Source organism: Palaemon carinicauda, chromosome 1 (genome assembly GCF_036898095.1).
Source record: "Palaemon carinicauda isolate YSFRI2023 chromosome 1, ASM3689809v2, whole genome shotgun sequence".
NCBI lineage: Eukaryota > Metazoa > Arthropoda > Malacostraca > Decapoda > Palaemonidae > Palaemon > Palaemon carinicauda.
The window spans coordinates 2,258,353-2,275,837 of NC_090725.1; the positions used below are offsets into that span (position 1 = coordinate 2,258,353).

Consider the following 17,485-nt stretch of genomic DNA (forward strand, 5'->3'; position numbering starts at 1 on the left):
CGCAGGAGATTGTCTGGAGTGTGTGCTTGGTCATTGAGGAGGTTCTCAAAGTGAGACCTCCACCTGGCCAGGATGCCCTCGCTGTCGGTGATGGTCGTGGCCCCATCCGCGTCCTTCAGGCCGCCCACTGATGACTGTGTGGGACCGAATATTTCCTTTGTTGCTGCATAGAAGCTGCGCAGGTCACGTTGGTCAGCGAAACTCTGTATTTCTGCAGCTTTTCTTTGCCACCAGGTGTTCTGGGCTTCACGAATCCCTCTTTGGCAATCAGCTTCAGCCACTTTGTGAGCACATTAGTTAGCTGCTGTTGGTTGGTTTTCCAAAGTCAGGCGTGCTTGTCGTTTGGTTTCAATGAGAAGAGAGATGGTAGCATCATTCTCGTCGAACTTTATACAGTATATAATACTTGAATGTTATGACTATTTGTGGTAATTTTAGGCCTGCACCTTAATTTTTTTTTTTTTTTTTTATATAATTATGCCTTAAATGAATGTCATTACATATGAAGTATGTGTTGCAATAATGAATAGAACACATAAAATTTACAAGAAAAATTTCACAATCAAGTTTTCTTGAATGTCCTGTATTTGGCTTTAAATTTAAACCAACCATTTTTATATTTTATATTATGCTTTTCACCAATGGTGGTTACCTTAAAATTTAAAAGAGAAGGCTTTAGATTTGTAATCTTCAACTTTAATTCGATATCCTTGTAATTTTAGAAGTATATTTTGGTTAAATTAGTTGTAAAATTTACAAAGTTGTTAGGTGGTCTTATATGAAATAGTCTCATATATTATTACAGTAAATCATATTCACATCAGGGTGAAATATACTTTTAAGCCTATGGCCTAATAGTTATTCTCATCCACAGTAGTGTGATTGGAATATCTAATTATGATATCTATTATGGTAGTATCTTCTTTCCTATTTAATTATTTAGATATGCATTACAACATTAACTTTTAAGTCTGAAAAGGAGGAAAAATCAAAAGCCTTAACTGAAATGAAAAATATATTCTTAAATCACATTTAATAGATTTATTATTAACATTCTGGCAAATTATAAATACGGTAATAAGAATTCAGTAATAAATTTTTATTTTGCATAATACCACCACATTTTACACATCACAAGTGCATTAATGTAAAAGAAATACACAACTTACATATTCCATGATTTTTCAGAAGCAAGCAATAATTGTATGATGAAATAATTTTCCATTCTTAATGATGAAGCTACACATCTCTACCTATTTAGATAACAATTAAAGTATGGAGATACTGATCTATCCTCTACTGTATTCACATTAATTGAAAATCCATTCAGGTTTACATGGACGAGCAGCATGGAAAAGGCTTGTTGTTAACCTATAAGGCAAATACTATTATGCCAATTATATTGCATGCACTCAAAGACTACAATTAAATTTCATAAAAGAGGCAAAGAAACACTTGAAGGACACACTAGTCTCAAACTCCCCAGATGAAAAAAAGTTGAAATCATCTCGCAACGAACTTGACACCTAATAAAAAGTTGTGCTTATCCACTTCATATGGTGGTTTAAATGGAAATATTCTATGCCAAAGCTATGAATCGATGAAGCATGCAATAAACAGTGAGAGAAAATTTGTCCTCTTATAGTTGACCATAAACAATTTATCCACTGCAGTTGTGAGATACCAACAAATGATCTGTATTTTTTATTCAGTGATCATGAAGCCATCTTTTTTGGAGATTTAGCGGGTGACTTTGCTATTGGATTCTTGGTTGTTGGGGATTTGGCTGCAGATGACTTGGCTACAGGGAGTGGCGATTTCTGGCCTGTTTTGCCTATCTTATGAGTATGAGGTGAGCTAGGCGATATGGCAGGGGATGAACCTCGTGAGTGGATAGGATTACCAGGAATATTTTTAGTGATTGCTAGAGAAGTAGGAGGCTCAAGGCCTGGAGTACTTGGTGGTGACATCAATCCATCAGTTCCTAAGTTGGGTTTCTTCTTCGGGCTACCTTGTGGTGTGTTGCTAAGATGTTCGGGAGAGTTTGCAGTCTTGGCAATAGAAAGTGGTGGTGGCATATGGGGTAGAATTAAGGTTTTCAATTCCATAAAGGTTTTCAGAACGTCATCCTGAAAAAATAAGGATAAATAAAAGAAAAATACTGTACTCATAAATGAGGTACCTACAACCTACTAATTTACAATTCACTTTTCTGCAACAGTTTGATATGCATAACCTTTCCTTCCTCAAACGTCACTTTCTCACGACATTTCAATCTTGCCCCCAAAAAATATCTTTCATCTATCAAACCTTCTACTTTACATATGCTGATTAATTTCTTACCAATGTACTGCACACTTAACCTATGTAACAGAAATCATGCAAAACCTTTCCTTGCTAAAACTTTACTTTTTACTCAACTTTCCTATTATTTCAACCATTACTACAACAAATTTAAATGTTCCCAACAAGCTAGAATGGCCACTGAAATGTAACAATGCAGTCCGGTAACTACACATTAGTAAAGAGAAATACACTTACCCTCCTACAAAACTGAGTACACTCACTTTTGTCTTTAGCAATCTTCAATAAGGATGTGCTATTGCTCTTCATAACTTCCTTCACTATTGAATTTTTTCTTTGAATATGGGTTATATACTTGTTTGGGATTACTACTGCCTGGCTAAACATATGACTATTTAAATAATGTATGGGGAAGTTAGAAGTGTTTAGGTAAAGAAAGAATGTGGAAGATTTGTTGGATGTGCCGGATCCCTTTTTTTTTAATACTTATGTTTGAAGGGTTCCCTTTATGATGGCAGGAAGGAGGCTGGTTCATGCAGTAGTATTCCCTAATGTTGTCAAAGAACCTTATTCAAAACCTAACCCACTGTTTCTACTGCAGTTGCTTATGGACTTGAAAGTAATGGGAAATAGAAGTGAGACTGCCTGATCTGTCCATTACCAATTATGATTAATGTCATTAAAGAACTTGTGGCTCTCGCTGATCATAATGTGCCATTCAAGAACTGGTAGCTTTTTTTGGTACAGTATTCCAGCAATACCTGAGAGAGCTTTGAAGGGACTTCTGACTTCAGCCAAGATCCTCCCAACCAAAATAATATTCTTAAGTCAGTGGTCACATTCCCTCTACCGTCTGTACCCACCTTCCTGTGGTTCAGGAGGGGATTCCCTTGCATTGTCCTTCTCTGAGTCATATAGACATCATTGGCTCTTCAAAATTAGACACCTCTGGTGGTATCATTCTTCTTGCTTGGATAGAGGGCTGTCCCTACCTTCACTGTCTCTTGCTTTTTCTGGTCCACAACAAAATATTGACAGGCACAGCCTAATGGTATCTCTCAATATGGAAAGAAGCACAACTCTAGGCCTTGCTCTGCTGTGTGGTGCTCCTTTTCACTGAGTATAAGCAGGGCTGAACTCAAACCTGTTTTCAAGATTGGAGAGTACTTGGTACAGCCTCTGTTTCTGGTTTGAGTGATGGTGCCATGGATTATTATCTATCTACTCTATCACCTGCAATTAAGGAGAGTTTTCCTGACATAGCATTTGGATTGGACCATTAAGAGGCTGGTTATGATCTTCTGGAAAGGATGCCAATTCATTGTTGTTCCAACACAGAGACTTACCTCGAACTATTTTCTTAGGAGGTACCTGGAATCTCCTCTCAACCGACCAGTTTTGTGTAGTTTACCCTACTTCCATTTTCTGTGAGGACTACCCCAGGCGGAAGGATACGTGCCCTGAGGCTAGTCCCGAGCCAGGTCGCGTGTTAGCTTGGGTCTCGCTCCCTAGTAAGTTCTCTGGTCGCGTCGTGATACCATCCCGCCGCTCTCCATTCTCTGTGCGACCCTTTGTCCCCCCGACTCGTGTGTCCCACATGTCTCCCGCGTGGTATCCCTGTGCTTTCCCTTGTGTTCTCGCGTGTTCGCTTGATTCCCTTGTGCTTTCCCAAGTGTGTTCCTTATCCTTTCCCTGCGTTCCTGTGTCTTTCGGTGTTGTGTTGTGCATTATGGAACAGGCCCGCCGTTGTCCTGGGCCTAGAGCCGGGAAGTCGTGTGGAGCGTTTTTGTCCAAGCCGGAGGTTGACCCCCTTCTCTTTGCTCTTCCTGTAGGGGTAAAGTGTGCTCGCCAGCAGACACGTGCCCGGAGTGTGTGTCTTGGAGTGAGATCCAGTGGGTTCGTTTTAGTACGAAAAAGGAAGTCCGCTAAGCGATCCCCCAGGAAGGCGAGCACCTCTTCTCCCTTGACATCGCCAGGAGGGAAGTCTGACGATGTTTCTGTTCCTTCTTCCCCTACCCAGAGTAGGGGACGAGGTAAGTCCATTGTGGGGAAGACGCCGATTGCTCTTCCCCAGGAGTCTAGTCTTCGTGATGTTGGGGTTGCTGAATCTTCGCAGGCAAGTGGGGGTCCTGAAAGTGCTTTTACTGGGGGTCTTGGAGACTCTGCCCTTGTGCATGGAGGGCACATCTCCTCTGATGACCCCATGTGGGGTAATAATGTCCCTGTCTCTTCGCCCGCTTCATGGGCCTGTGTTTCAGGTACCTCGGCAGCTGATGGCACCCAAGATAAGATGGACTCGACGGTAGCGGAGCCCTTCGGATGGAGGCTCCCGAAAACTCCAGGTAGGTCCCCGTTGAGGATGGAAGATGGCCTTGGTTCCTGGTTCCCCAACGTGGTGCGACCGAACTCCCCCCCAGCTCCTCTTTCGGCGGTTCCTGACATGTTTCTACAACCTTCGACCTCGGGAACCCAACAGATCACAAAGACCTCCATTCCCCATGCGCCTGCCCCTCGGTCGTGTTATGCAGAGTCGTCGGAGTCTTCAGCGGCAGGTCCATCGTTCTCTTCGAAGGGAGAAGTGCGGAGGAGGCGCTGCCGGAGGAGGGATAGATCCAGGAGCAGACGTTCCCATTAGAGGTCGCGTTCGAGGTCGAGATATAGAAGAAGGCATTCCAGGTCCCCGAGGAAGAAATACAGGAGGAGTAGGTCTCCCAAAGAAGAATGGGTCCTCGTCCCCCGCAGGAAGCTCGCGGACTTCGCTGCTATCCTGAGCTCTGCGAGTCGGCGGTCCAGAGACGGTTCTCCAAGGAGGCCCTCTGCCAGCCACAGGTTTGACCCTCGTAAGGACCAGAACGAAAGGACCTCTTCAGACAGGCGTAAGGCCGCGAAACAACCGACTCAACCCGCACAGCGGAAGGAGTCGCTTTTTCGGACGGGCAGCCTCGTCGAGTCAGCAAAATTGACTCGACCAGTGGATTCGCAGGGACGACTTCCTCCGTCGGGCAAGCCCACGGAAGTCTCACCCTCTTTGTCGAAGGACATGTTAAGGACGGAAGACCTCGCCGACACGGCGGTGTCCGTCCCAAGACCCAGGCCTGGTGCGGAGATGCCCGTCGGCACAGCCCCTTACCGCCACATGGAGGTGCCCGTCGAGTCAGAACCCCAGCGACAGACGGAGGTGCCCGTCGGACCATCGCCTCAGCTTCAGACGGAGGGCGCGGTCGGCGACGGGGAAGGTTCTCCAACCGAGGATTCAGCCTATCGGAAGGTTATACAGTGAACCCTCGTTTATCGCGGTAGATAGGTTCCAGACGCGGCCGCGATAGGTGAAAATCCGCGAAGTAGTAACACCATATTTACCTATTTATTTAACATGTATATTCAGACTTTTAAAACCTTCCCTTGTACGTAGTACTGTTAACAAACTACCCTTTAATGTACAGAACACTTAATGCATGTAATACAGTACCCTAAACTAAAACAGGCACAAATATTAAAGGCGACTTTATATCATGCGTTTCCTAAACGCCAAAAAGCACGATAAAAAATGGCAACCAATGTTTTGTTTACGTTTATCTCTGATCCTAATGAAGAAACAGACGCATTTACACATCTGTTTATAGGTTAGTTTTTGCATCAATTATATTGATTATTCAGTACAGTATGTTGATTTGGTTATTACTAATGTTTTACTTAATTTTTCTTAGGACTTCCAAATGAAATTTTTTTCTTTATGACGCCGCCTGAAACGACGGCGTCATAAAGTACGCTCAGTAAACAAACTAAGGAATTTAACCCGCATGATGAAAGTGATAAATAATGATATTACAGTAAAAGCTTTTATAAAATATGTTATTACAAATATTATTTACCGTATCTATATAAAATCATACATACGTAGCAAAGCAGGAAAACAATCTACGAGAGAGAGAGAGAGAGAGAGAGAGAGAGAGAGAGAGAGTTGTTTTACATACGTAAATGTAAATTTTAAACAAAACAAAAATAGCCCCATTTCATATAAAATAGATTACAAATATTTTACTTTATCATATTACAGTAGTCTGTATAATACTGTAAAGTTCAGTACAGTATGTTGTTGTTAAAGTCGTGGCGATGAAATTCTCACGAAACAAAAACACGCCATTTGATTACAACAGCTGATTCATTCTCTCTCTCTCTCTCTCTCTCTCTCTCTCTCTCTCTCTCTCTCTCTCTCTCTCTCTCTCTCTCTCTCTCTCTCTCTCTCTTCGTGTTATACAATACTTACATTTAGATGAAGAAACTAAAATTAGTTTTCTTAGTGTCAATTAAATACGAAACGAAATAATTAGGCCGAGTCTACATCCATTTCAATCATAGCTAAAAATAGGGCATCCGATTTCATCAGCAAACCACTATTTTTTGGGAAATATCATTTTATTCTAGAAAATTGCCACTCTTTAAATAGTTAATTGCACATTAAGAAAGCGTGTACTTTTGTTTTTAAATTTCGGGTGTGTTTTAAAAATCGAGTATTGTTGACTTTTTTTTTTTTACTTTTGGCTGTGATTAGATCAGCTGTCATCTAGCTGCCGCTCTTGAGTGTGTACGAATACACTAACAAAGTATCATTTATACCATTTCTTAACTTATTCAAACCGTCTACAGTATACAGTTGATATTACATAAGCACCAATGTGTTATAACCTATCAAATTTTTTTGTTTATTACATTTAAACCCCCCTCTCTCTCTGGGCTACTTTTCACTACCTCCCATTACTTACCTCTCTCTATCTCTCTAACAAATGATATCTTTGTTGCTCCTCAAAGTTTCATTTATATTGAAAATCAATCATGATTCAATTTTCCTTACTTTCTCCAATCTCGCACCATCGGTCACATCGCGGTATTTTCGATATTTCCGGAAAATCCGCAATATATGTATAGACATGGGTTATGAAAAAAATCCGCGAAGTGGTGAATCCGCGATGGTCGAACCGCGAAGTAGCGAGGGTTCACTGTAGGCCTCATACGGAGGCATCACAGGATCGAGGAGCCTGTTCCCACCGACGAAGATGCCTGGCTTTCCAGCCTCAATTGTCTAATGGAGGCCCCCGTACAGCAAAAACCCTCCTTAGCGCTGCCTGTGGCCAAGGACATGGTTCTGGGGAGTACACACGTGGACAAGGTTGTGGCGGGCAATGCCGAAGCCCCCAAATCCCAGAGTGCCTCCAAATTACTCCAGGGGCTAAGGTCCCAGAGTAAATTTTATGTGCCGGAGGGGCAGCAACCGGGAGCCTGCAAGATGGAGGCCTCCCTTGAAGTGTTAGGTCAGGGTGCCCCGGAGGACAGAGCCTCGTCAGCCCCGATTTGTTTCTCCCAGTCAGAGGCGACGATGATGGAGGAGATGTCTAAAGACTTAGTCAACGTCGCCTCCTGGTTGGACTGGTGGGCGTCTACTCTGGTGGGTATCCAAGTCACCTATGACTTGACAGACCCAGCGAATCAGGCCCTCCTGAAGGAACTCATCATCTCCGGGGGAAGGACACTGAAGTTCTTGACATTCCAGTCTCTTGCCCAGTCGGCCAACTGGATTCTTAGGAGAAGGGATACGGTCCTGACCAAGCTATCCCGGAAAATCCCTGACAGAGAAGCAAGGGCTTTGAGGAGCCTGCCCGTGTGGGGTGACTCTCTATTTCCTTTGAAACAAATGGAGGAAATCATGGAGAAAGTCATGAAGAGGAAAGAAGTGAGTGGGCCCAGACCTCACTCCATGAGGAGACCCGCTTACAGGAGGACAACGTCGGATGGACCCTCTACTTCTCGAGCCTCTCCTAGCCAGACGAGGAGAGACGCCCCATCTACCTCTTGGGCTCAACCACCGCAGCCCCCCCTTAGAGGAGCTCCGGCAGCACCTGCCTCGTTTAGAACGTCCTACTCAGCTTACAGGAGAGGGCGTTCAGGTCGTTCCTCCAGAAGGAGACAGGGTGGGAGGCCCCCTACTCCTGCCCAAGCCTCAGGTTGGGGGATGCCTCAGACATTTTTGGCAAGCATGGAAGGACCACGGTGCGGAACCCTGGACAGTATCGGTGTTGAAGGAAGGTTACAGACTACCATTCTTAGCAGAACCGCCTCCCCTGATTCCAGCCAGCCGGGCGGAGTGGCTAGCACCCAAGGACCCCTTGAAGAGAGCAACCCTGCAGGAGGAAGTATCCGCGATGTTGGAAAAAGGTGCGGTGGAAACGGTCCTACATCCGGGCCCAGGCTTCTACAGTCGTCTCTTTCTGGTGGAGAAAGCGACGTGGGGTTGGAGACCGGTGATAGATCTGTCAGCCCTCAACAAGTTTGTGTGCAAGACCGACTTCAAGATGGACACCCCAAAGTCGGTCCTGCAGTCCTTGAGGGAAGGGGACTTCATGATGTCCATAGACCTCAAGGACGCGTATCTTCAAATCCCTATCCACCCCTCAAGCAGGAAGTTTCTCCGGGTGAAGTGGGGTACCCAGATCCTGCAGTTCAAGACCCTCTGCTTCGGATTGTCAGCAGCGCCCCAGGTATTCACGAGTGTCTTCACGACAGTCTCTGTGTGGGCTCACGTGCGGGGTATTCGCCTCATTCGATACCTGGGCGACTGGTTACTCCTTTCCTCCTCAGAGGTAGTTTTGAAGGAGCAAGGCGTGAAACTAATACAATTCTGCAAAGTTCTGGGTATCACGATCAACCTGGAGAAATCGCATCTGTCTCCCTCCACCAGAATGACTTACTTGGGGATAGTGCTAGACTCCCGCCTAGTGAGAGCCTTTCCGTCGGAGGAGAGGTTGAACAACCTAGACCAGATCCTCCAGCCTTTCCTTTTGGGACAGCCCAGGAGAGCCAAAGACTGGCAGAGGTTGATAGGTCACCTAGTGTCATTAGAGAAACTGGTTCCCCAAGGGAGGCTCAGACTCAGGAGCATCCAATGGAACCTGAAGGGGCTCTGGAGCCAGTTAGACTCACCCTACAAGTTAATTCCCGTTCTTCCGGAGGCAAAACAATCCCTGGAGTGGTGGCAATATCTGGCAAATGCCCTTCGCAACCGAGCCCCCCGAGATGCTTCTCTTCACAGACGCCTCCCAGGAGGGGTGGGGGCACACCTCCTCAACAAGTCAGCAAGAGGATCTTGGACGGAAGCAGAGAAAGCACAACACATCAACGTCCTAGAGATGAAGGCAGTCCGAGAAGCGTGCCTACAGTTCGTAGATCTTCTAAGGGGAAACAGTGGCATTGATGTGCGACAACGCCACTGTAGTAGCGTACATAAAGAAACACGGAGGTCTCAAATCGAAGGAGTTGTGCGATCTCGCGTTGGAGATCCTGGATTGGGCCGAGTCAGAACAAATCGTGATTTCAGCAAGGTTCATTCCAGGCAAAAGGAATGTCCTAGCCGACGGGCTCAGCAGGATGGGCCAGGTAGTGGGTACCGAGTGGTCTCTTCTCCCAGGAGTAGCCAGGCTCATCATTCGGAAATGGGGTTCGCCGCTGATGGATCTCTTTGCAACCAGACTGAACACACAACTCCCCGTATTTTGTTCTCCTGTCCCAGACCCAAAAGCGGCATTGGAGGACGCTTTTCAACACAAATGGGACAATCTCGACGTGTACGCTTTTCCTCCCTTTGCATTGATTAGGCAAGTGCTCAACAGAGTAAGGACAGCTCACAACTTAAGGATGACTTTGGTAGCGCCCTGGTGGCCGGAGAGAGTGGTTCGCGAATCTAAGAGATCTAGCGTGTCTTCCCCCGTGGCCTCTGCCCGACAGACCAGACCTACTGCGGCAACCACACTTCCAAAGGTTCCACGACAATCCTCGTTCTCTTCGCCTTCACGCTTGGAGACTATCGAGCGACTCCTGAGGAAGGAAGGATATTCGGCAGGAACAGCTGAAAAGATGTCGCGTTATCTGAGGCGATCTTCAGCAGCGGTCTACCAGGCAAAATGGGCTACTTTCACGAAATGGTGTGCCTCAAAGAACATCAAGCCTCTAAAAGCCTCGGTTCCGGATATTGCGGATTTCCTCGTACACCTCAGAGACGAGGTGGGCATGTCAATACCGGCCATCAAGGGAGTCCGTGCAGCCTTGGGCCTAGTTTTCCTCCTGAAGGGCATTGATCTGGGCTCCTCTAGGCATATCTCTATGCTCATCAGGAGCTTCGAACAAGCATGCCCTCCGCAAGCCTCCAGGGTACCGCAATGGGACGTGGCAAGAGTATTGAAAATGCTAAGTGAACCACCGTTTGAACCCCTGAAGGACATAGTGGACAGGGATCTCACTCTCAAGACGGTTTTCTTGTTGGCCTTGGCCTCAGCTAAGAGAGTAGGAGAAATCCATGGGTTGTCCTACGAAGTCTCTCATTCGAAGGGGTGGCGGGAGCTCTCCTTCAGGTTCGTCCCTTCTTTAGTAGCAAAAACACAGAATCCAGCAGTCTGGGACCATAAGTTTGAGGGTTTCTCAATGCCAGCGAGGGGAAAGAAAAGATAAAACAACTGGTTGATCAGCCACAAAGCTTCCTTGGCCCTTCTATTTGGCCTGGCAACCTTCTGAAATAAGTTTAAAAAATATAAACATAATTAGATCTTTTGCAGACATTCAGCACTAGAAAGAATTGACAATACCACTGACAACATACTATATACAGTATAACGACTCAAACAAGCACTTTGCTATGAATGTATTTGCCACCTTCATCTCTAGTCTTAGAAAGGCATCTCCTTCTATGATCCTTGAGACTGGAGAATTCAATATGTGCCTCACAGTTACAGGAACTAGGCAGTCATGTTAGCATGGTAATCTTTTACTTACCTTTGAAAATCCAAGAGTAAGACAGATACCTCATGGCTGTCTCCTGACTTCTGGGCTTATGACCCATGATTATTTTAGCAATAAATGGCCTCCTCAACATCAGCACCAGGCATTATGGCTCGAAATCCCATATCTCCAATCTCAAATTTCATGCATTTAATTAAGATCAAAAGAACCTGACAATGATCTTCCATGTTCAGCCATCTAATTCAAGAACCCAGACTTGACTATGATGATTATAAATAAGTCCTGTTTGTCACAACCAAAAGTAGGGCTACATAGACATAGATAGGCTTATGGACTGGAATTAATGACAGCATGTGAAACGTCAGATAGTTCATGATGCAAACAAGTTAATATACTACAGTGCTAAGCAATTTTTTTTAATACTTTCAGCAAGAACCATTGGCAGTTGCAATTCAGTAAGATTTGCTTACTCACATATGAATCAACTGATGAAAGAACCACTCAAAATCCATGCTTAATTATCTTTGAGTCTATCATGATATAATCACAAGAAAAATGAGATACTGTATACTGTATTTAAAATGATATCCCCTTTTATGTATTGTCAGGAAATAACATTGATAGTAAATGTCTAAAAAGGTAGAAGTTTGCCAAAGAAATTGCATTGCATAAATTTCATATAATATTTACTCACCTTGTGTTCACATAGATCCTCTACTTTTGCTCCATTTTTAGCACGTATGTACAAACTGTGGAATACTTTGCCATCCCAGAATGCCCAAGGTACACACTGTGGTTGTGAAAAGGAAAAAAATATACTGTATTAATCATATAATTAAGCAATTTAAAACAAATTTGATACCAAAGATTTAAAATAAATTTGATATAAAATATTTAAAATAAATTATACAAAATATTTAAAACTAAAATTTAATATATATGAGTAGTTGAAACTTTGTTCACCCCCATTAAGATTTACAAGATTTATATGATATGCCACAACATCCCCATGAGAAACATGAGGTTGTTTGGGAGGATGTACTTTATCAAGTCAAGGGATATAAGGATCAGACTTCCAACTCTTGTCTTATGCCTCACAATATAGATGTCTTATAGAGCAACTAGGATTGCAGCTAGCAAGGGTTTAACAGAAGAAGGGTATAAAGTAATTAAAGAATTTGAGGCTTGTGAGAGGCTTTCCAATCTGTACTATGCAGCAAATTTTCATAACCCTTACTAAAGGAAACACTATTAACACTACTTAACTTGGGGAGGGAATTACTGATTTTAAGAGAGGATTAACTGGACTACTGAACTTAAACAAAGGATGCTAGTGATGTTAAGAGCTTATCAAGCTCATCGCTATCGTAAGTTGGCTGAGTATGTGAATTGTTTAAAAGTTTGTCAATATTGTCGTCATCCTTGCTGTAATCATCTAGCCTAGTTTTCCCTGGCTTTTTCTCTGAACTAACATCAAGTTTCCTTTGTGTTTTGAGCTGTTAACTTGATTAGGTGGTAGGAGGATAGATGTGAGAGAGGCAAAAGAGCGTGCTAGAAATGGTGATGAATGGTGAGCAATTATAGCAGTCCCAAAAAGGGCCAGCTGCTTCCTCCAGTTGCTTTGGTAACCACTGAGGTAGCAGCAGTAGGGGACTCAGCAGATGAAGCTTCATTTGTGGTGAATAATGGGGCAGGGTGGGCTGTAGCACCCTAGCAGTACCAACCAAACTCGGCTAAATCCCTTATCAGGCTGGGAGGAGCTAAGAGAAGAAAAGTACACCTTTGCTCTTTTTTAGATGTCGGCTACTCCCCAAAATTAAGGGAAGGGCCTTGGTAGACGGATGGTCTTTTGTAAAGACTACTGATTTCTTAACTCCTAAGTTGTGATATTTTCTGCAAGTTACCAAGTTCTTTTTGCATTTGTTGGAGAATCGATAATGTTACTCCATTAGGTAATTGTGTTTGTGGTGGTACCTCTAGCCCTGTTGATTACTACCCAATTTCAATTACTTCCATATTATCTAAAGGTTTTGAACGTCTTTTGATAAAAACGTCTAAATAAAGGTAATAATCTGTTCCCTAGTTTGCAGTTTGGCTTCTGCAAAGGCCTTACAGCATGTGATGCTCTTCTTACAGTTTCCAATGCTGTACAGAAATTCCTTGATTGTGGTCAGGAAATTTGTATGATTGGCTTCCATTTCAGTGGGACCTTTGACTGTGTTAATCATGAGGCCCAACTCAATGGCCAATCAAACTTTGGCTTTAGGGTAAGGGGAGACCATTAATCATCCAAAGGAAACAGAGAAACTAGTAAACCACATAGAGGAAGAGGATTTCGCAACTGAGGAGCTTCGAGTTGGTGGTCGTCTCCATAATTTTTAGGAATGTTTGACCTTTTCTTGGTGGGCAAAGAGTAGTGTCAATGGGTCTCGGTTGGTTGTGGATAACAAAACTCCTTCATGCCATAAGTTTCATCAGGCCACGAACCTAGAACTAAACTCCTTTGTAAGCAAGTTGTTGAAGAAAGGAGTCATAGAAAGATACAGGTTTCTAAAATTCAAGGGCAAGCTATACAGTGTATAAAAGAAAGACTCTCCAGGAATATGAGTGATCTTTGACTTGTCTTTCCTCAAAAACACATCAGGTGTGATACATTCAAAATGATGACCACCCGGCATGTCCATCAATTACTACACAGAGGGGTTTGTACCTGTACTATATATATATATAAAAAACACTTATTGGCATGTCCCTATAGCCCACCACTTCCGACCTCACCTGGGGTTTCGGTTCAGGAAGGGAGGTGTACAGGTACAAAATTGCCCCAAGAGTGTTTAAAAAGCTACTAAGGTAGTACAGTAATGAAACTTCTGTGGTTGCAGGGAGTTCCAGATCATAGCTTAATTAGATGATTGGCTGGCTTAGGCAGAGACAAAAGAATTATTATACCTTAAATACACAAAATCAGGTTTTGCAGGTTCTCCTGATCAACTTCACAAAGTCAAGACTAATTCCGAGAAGGATATTCCAGTGGTTAGGTCTAAAATGGAATATGGCAAATGCCACACCAAGCCTTACAAAAGTATCTCGGCAAAGAATTCTAAGCAGGGTTAGATCCTTTGTTTTGAGCTGCTGCTCTTCCAAACGACAACTGGAGATTTTGGGCCTTCAATTTGCCTCAATGGTCAATCCAGTGTTTAAGAACAGGCTGAAAGACCTCCATTGGGTGTGAAGGGGGGCTTGGAAGGGTATTCGAGACCGTCAGACTCAGTTCCCCAGATGGTGCAAAAGAATTCTCAGGCCATGGACAAAGCCAAATTATTTGGCCACATCGGTGCCATTAGTCCCTCCCTTGATTACCATGATTATTCAAACATACGCGTCCCAGTTGGGTTAAGACGGTCATTCAGATATGACCTTTGTGTTCAGAAAAATGGTCCCCTCAGTTTGCACAATTTCACATAAATGTACAGGAACCTGTGACGATCTTCCTGATCTTAAAGAGAATTAGTCCAAGATCTTTATAGACAATCAGGTAACCATCTGTTGCCTTAAGAGGGGAGATATTGCTCAAGAATTCCCAGTGCAGTGACCCTTTCCATTATGATATTCCTTCAGGAGAGAAATGTGTTCCTCTCACCATTCCATCTGGCCAGGTCAATCAACGTAGTGGCAGGTGTCCTATCCAGACAGACAGTCCTGCATACTGAATAGACCTGGACCAGAGTTCTTTCCAGGAGGTGTTGGAGCTAAATTTGGATCGAAATAGACCTGTTTGCTACGAGACAACCACAAGCTCTTCCTATATGTAGCTCCAAATGTGGACTACATTTATACAGTAAAATCAGTAAAATTGAGAGAGAGAGAGAGGAGAGAGAGAGAGAGAGAGAGAGAGAGAGAGAGAGAGAGAGAGAGAGAGAGAGTGTGTGTGTGTGTGTGTGTGTGTCCAGGTGATAACTAATAATAATAGCTTTAAATGAACTACAGTATATGAAAAAAATTAATAGGCTATAATATATTGGTGTTTATGCAGTATTTATTATAAGAATGTTTTGAATAAGTTAAAAAATTCTATAACCAATACTCTTTGTTATTTATGCGTGCATGTTCTTGTTAGCGACAGCTTGAGATTAGTTGACAGAAAACAAAAGTAATAACTAAAGGCAGTAATTTTTATTCTTAAAATGCACCCTAAATTTAAAATACTTGCAATCAACTTTACAAAAAACATGATTTTATTCTAGAATGTGATAATGTCTGCTGAAACTAGTGGTCAGTTGATAAAATCTATTACTGTGCTTTAAGACTTACATAAACTGGCAATCAAAATACGGAGTAAAGTAGCTCAATACAACAAAGATTTAATGGAGGAATAGGAAGCAAGAGAGAGAAAATTCCCAAACAACAACAAAGATCAAAAATGTATCTTCATATGTTCATCATGAAAAACATCAACCATTTCACTAATAAAAAATGTTTTTGTGGAAAACATAACTAGTAGGATTTACTATGTCCATATATTGTAAAATCATAATTATGTTATTTTTATTAATAAAATAAATTTTTGAATATACTTACCCGATAATCATGTAGCTGTCAACTCCGTTGCCCGACAGAATTCTATGGAGGGATACGCCAGCTATCACAATACTAGAAGGGGGTGTATTTACCAGCGCCACCTGTGGCCAGGTACTCAAGTACTTCTTGTTGACACCTCCTCAATTATTCCTCGGTCCACTGGTTCTCTATGGGGAGGAAGGGAGGGTCGATTAAATCATGATTATCGGGTAAGTATATTCAAAAATTTATTTTATTAATAAAAATAACATTTTTCAATATTAAACTTACCCGATAATCATGTAGCTGATTCACACCCAGGGGGGTGGGTAAAAAACCAGTGTACAAGACTAAAGGATAGCTAAGTATCCCGTATTTCATATAATCAGTTATCCCACAATAACAATGAAATAATAAGTACCTGGTAAGGAAGTCGACTTGAACCGTTACTCTGCCTTTAATAAGATCGTCTTCCTTACTGAGCGCAGCGTTCCTCTTGGGAGGCTGAATCAACTCAAAGGTGCTAAAGTATACAGGGCTGTAACCCATACTAAAGGACCTCATCACAACCTTTAACCTCGGCGCTTCTCAAGAAAGAATTGACCACCCGCCAAATCAACAAGGATGTGGAAGGCTTCTTAGCCGACCGTACAACCCATAAAAAGTATTCAAGAGAAAGGTTAAAAAGTTATGGGATTATGGGAATGTAGTGGCTGAGCCCTCGCCTACTACTGCATTCGTTGCTACGAATGGTCCCAGGGTGTAGCAGTACTCGTAAAGAGACTGGACATCTTTGAGATAGAATGATGCGAACACTGACTTGCTTCTCCAATAGGTTGCATCCATAACACTCTGCAGAGAATGGTTCTGTTTGAAGGCCACTGAAGTAGCCACAGGTCTCACTTCATGTGTCCTTACCTTCAGCAAAGCAAGGTCTTCTTCCTTCAGATGAGAATTTGCTTCTCTAATCAGAAGCCTGATGTAGTAAGAAACTGCGTTCTTAGACATTGGTAGAGAAGGCTTCTTGATAGCACACCATAAGGCTTCTGATTGTCCTCGTAATGGTTTTGACCTTCTTAGATAGTACTTAAGAGCTCTAACTGGGCAAAGTACTCTCTCCAGTTCGTTCCCCACCATGTTGGACAGGCTTGGGATCTCGAACGACTTAGGCCAAGGACGGGAAGGAAGCTCGTTTTTAGCCAAAAAAACCGAGCTGCAAGGAACATGTAGCCGTTTCAGATGTGAAACCTATGTTCCTGCTGAAGGCGTGGATCTCACTTACTCTTTTAGCTGTTGCTAAGCACACGAGGAAAAGAGTTTTTAATGTGAGGTCCTTAAAAGAGGCTGATTGGAGCGGTTCAAATCTTGATGACATTAGGAACCTTAGGACCACGTCTAGATTCCAGCCTGGAGTGGACAACCGACGTTCCTTTGAGGTCTCAAAAGACCTAAGGAGGTCCTGTAGATCTTTGTTGGAGGAAAGATCTAAGCCTCTGTGGCGGAAAACCGCTGCCAATATACTTCTGTAACCCTTGATCGTAGGAGCTGATAGGGATCTTACGTTCCTTAGATGTAACAGGAAGTCAGCAATCTGGGTTACAGTGGTACTGGTTGAGGAAACTGCATTGGCCTTGCACCAGCTTCGGAAGACTTCCCATTTAGACTGATAGACTCTGAGAGTGGATGTCGTCCTTGCTCTGGCTGCCTCCTTCGAAAAGCTTCTAGCTCTTGAGAGTCTTTCGATAGTCTGAAGGCAGTCAGACGAAGAGCGTGGAGGTTTGGGTGTACCTTCTTTACATGAGGTTGACGCAGAAGGTCCACTCTTAGAGGAAGAGTCCTG

General features: G+C 43.2%; 1 protein-coding gene across 1 annotated transcript; it reads right to left on the reverse strand.

Annotated features, from left to right (window-relative positions):
- Window positions 1–1,002: 1,002 nt before the first annotated feature.
- LOC137646090 (uncharacterized) lies at window positions 1,003–13,316 on the reverse strand. Its single transcript, XM_068379279.1, has 4 exons — window positions 13,202–13,316; window positions 12,068–12,129; window positions 11,783–11,878; window positions 1,003–2,129 (listed from the first exon to the last, which is right to left on the reverse strand). The coding sequence occupies exons 1-4, from the start codon at window positions 13,314–13,316 to the stop codon at window positions 1,716–1,718; spliced, it is 687 nt and encodes a 228-aa protein (XP_068235380.1). The 3' UTR covers window positions 1,003–1,715.
- Window positions 13,317–17,485: the final 4,169 nt, after the last annotated feature.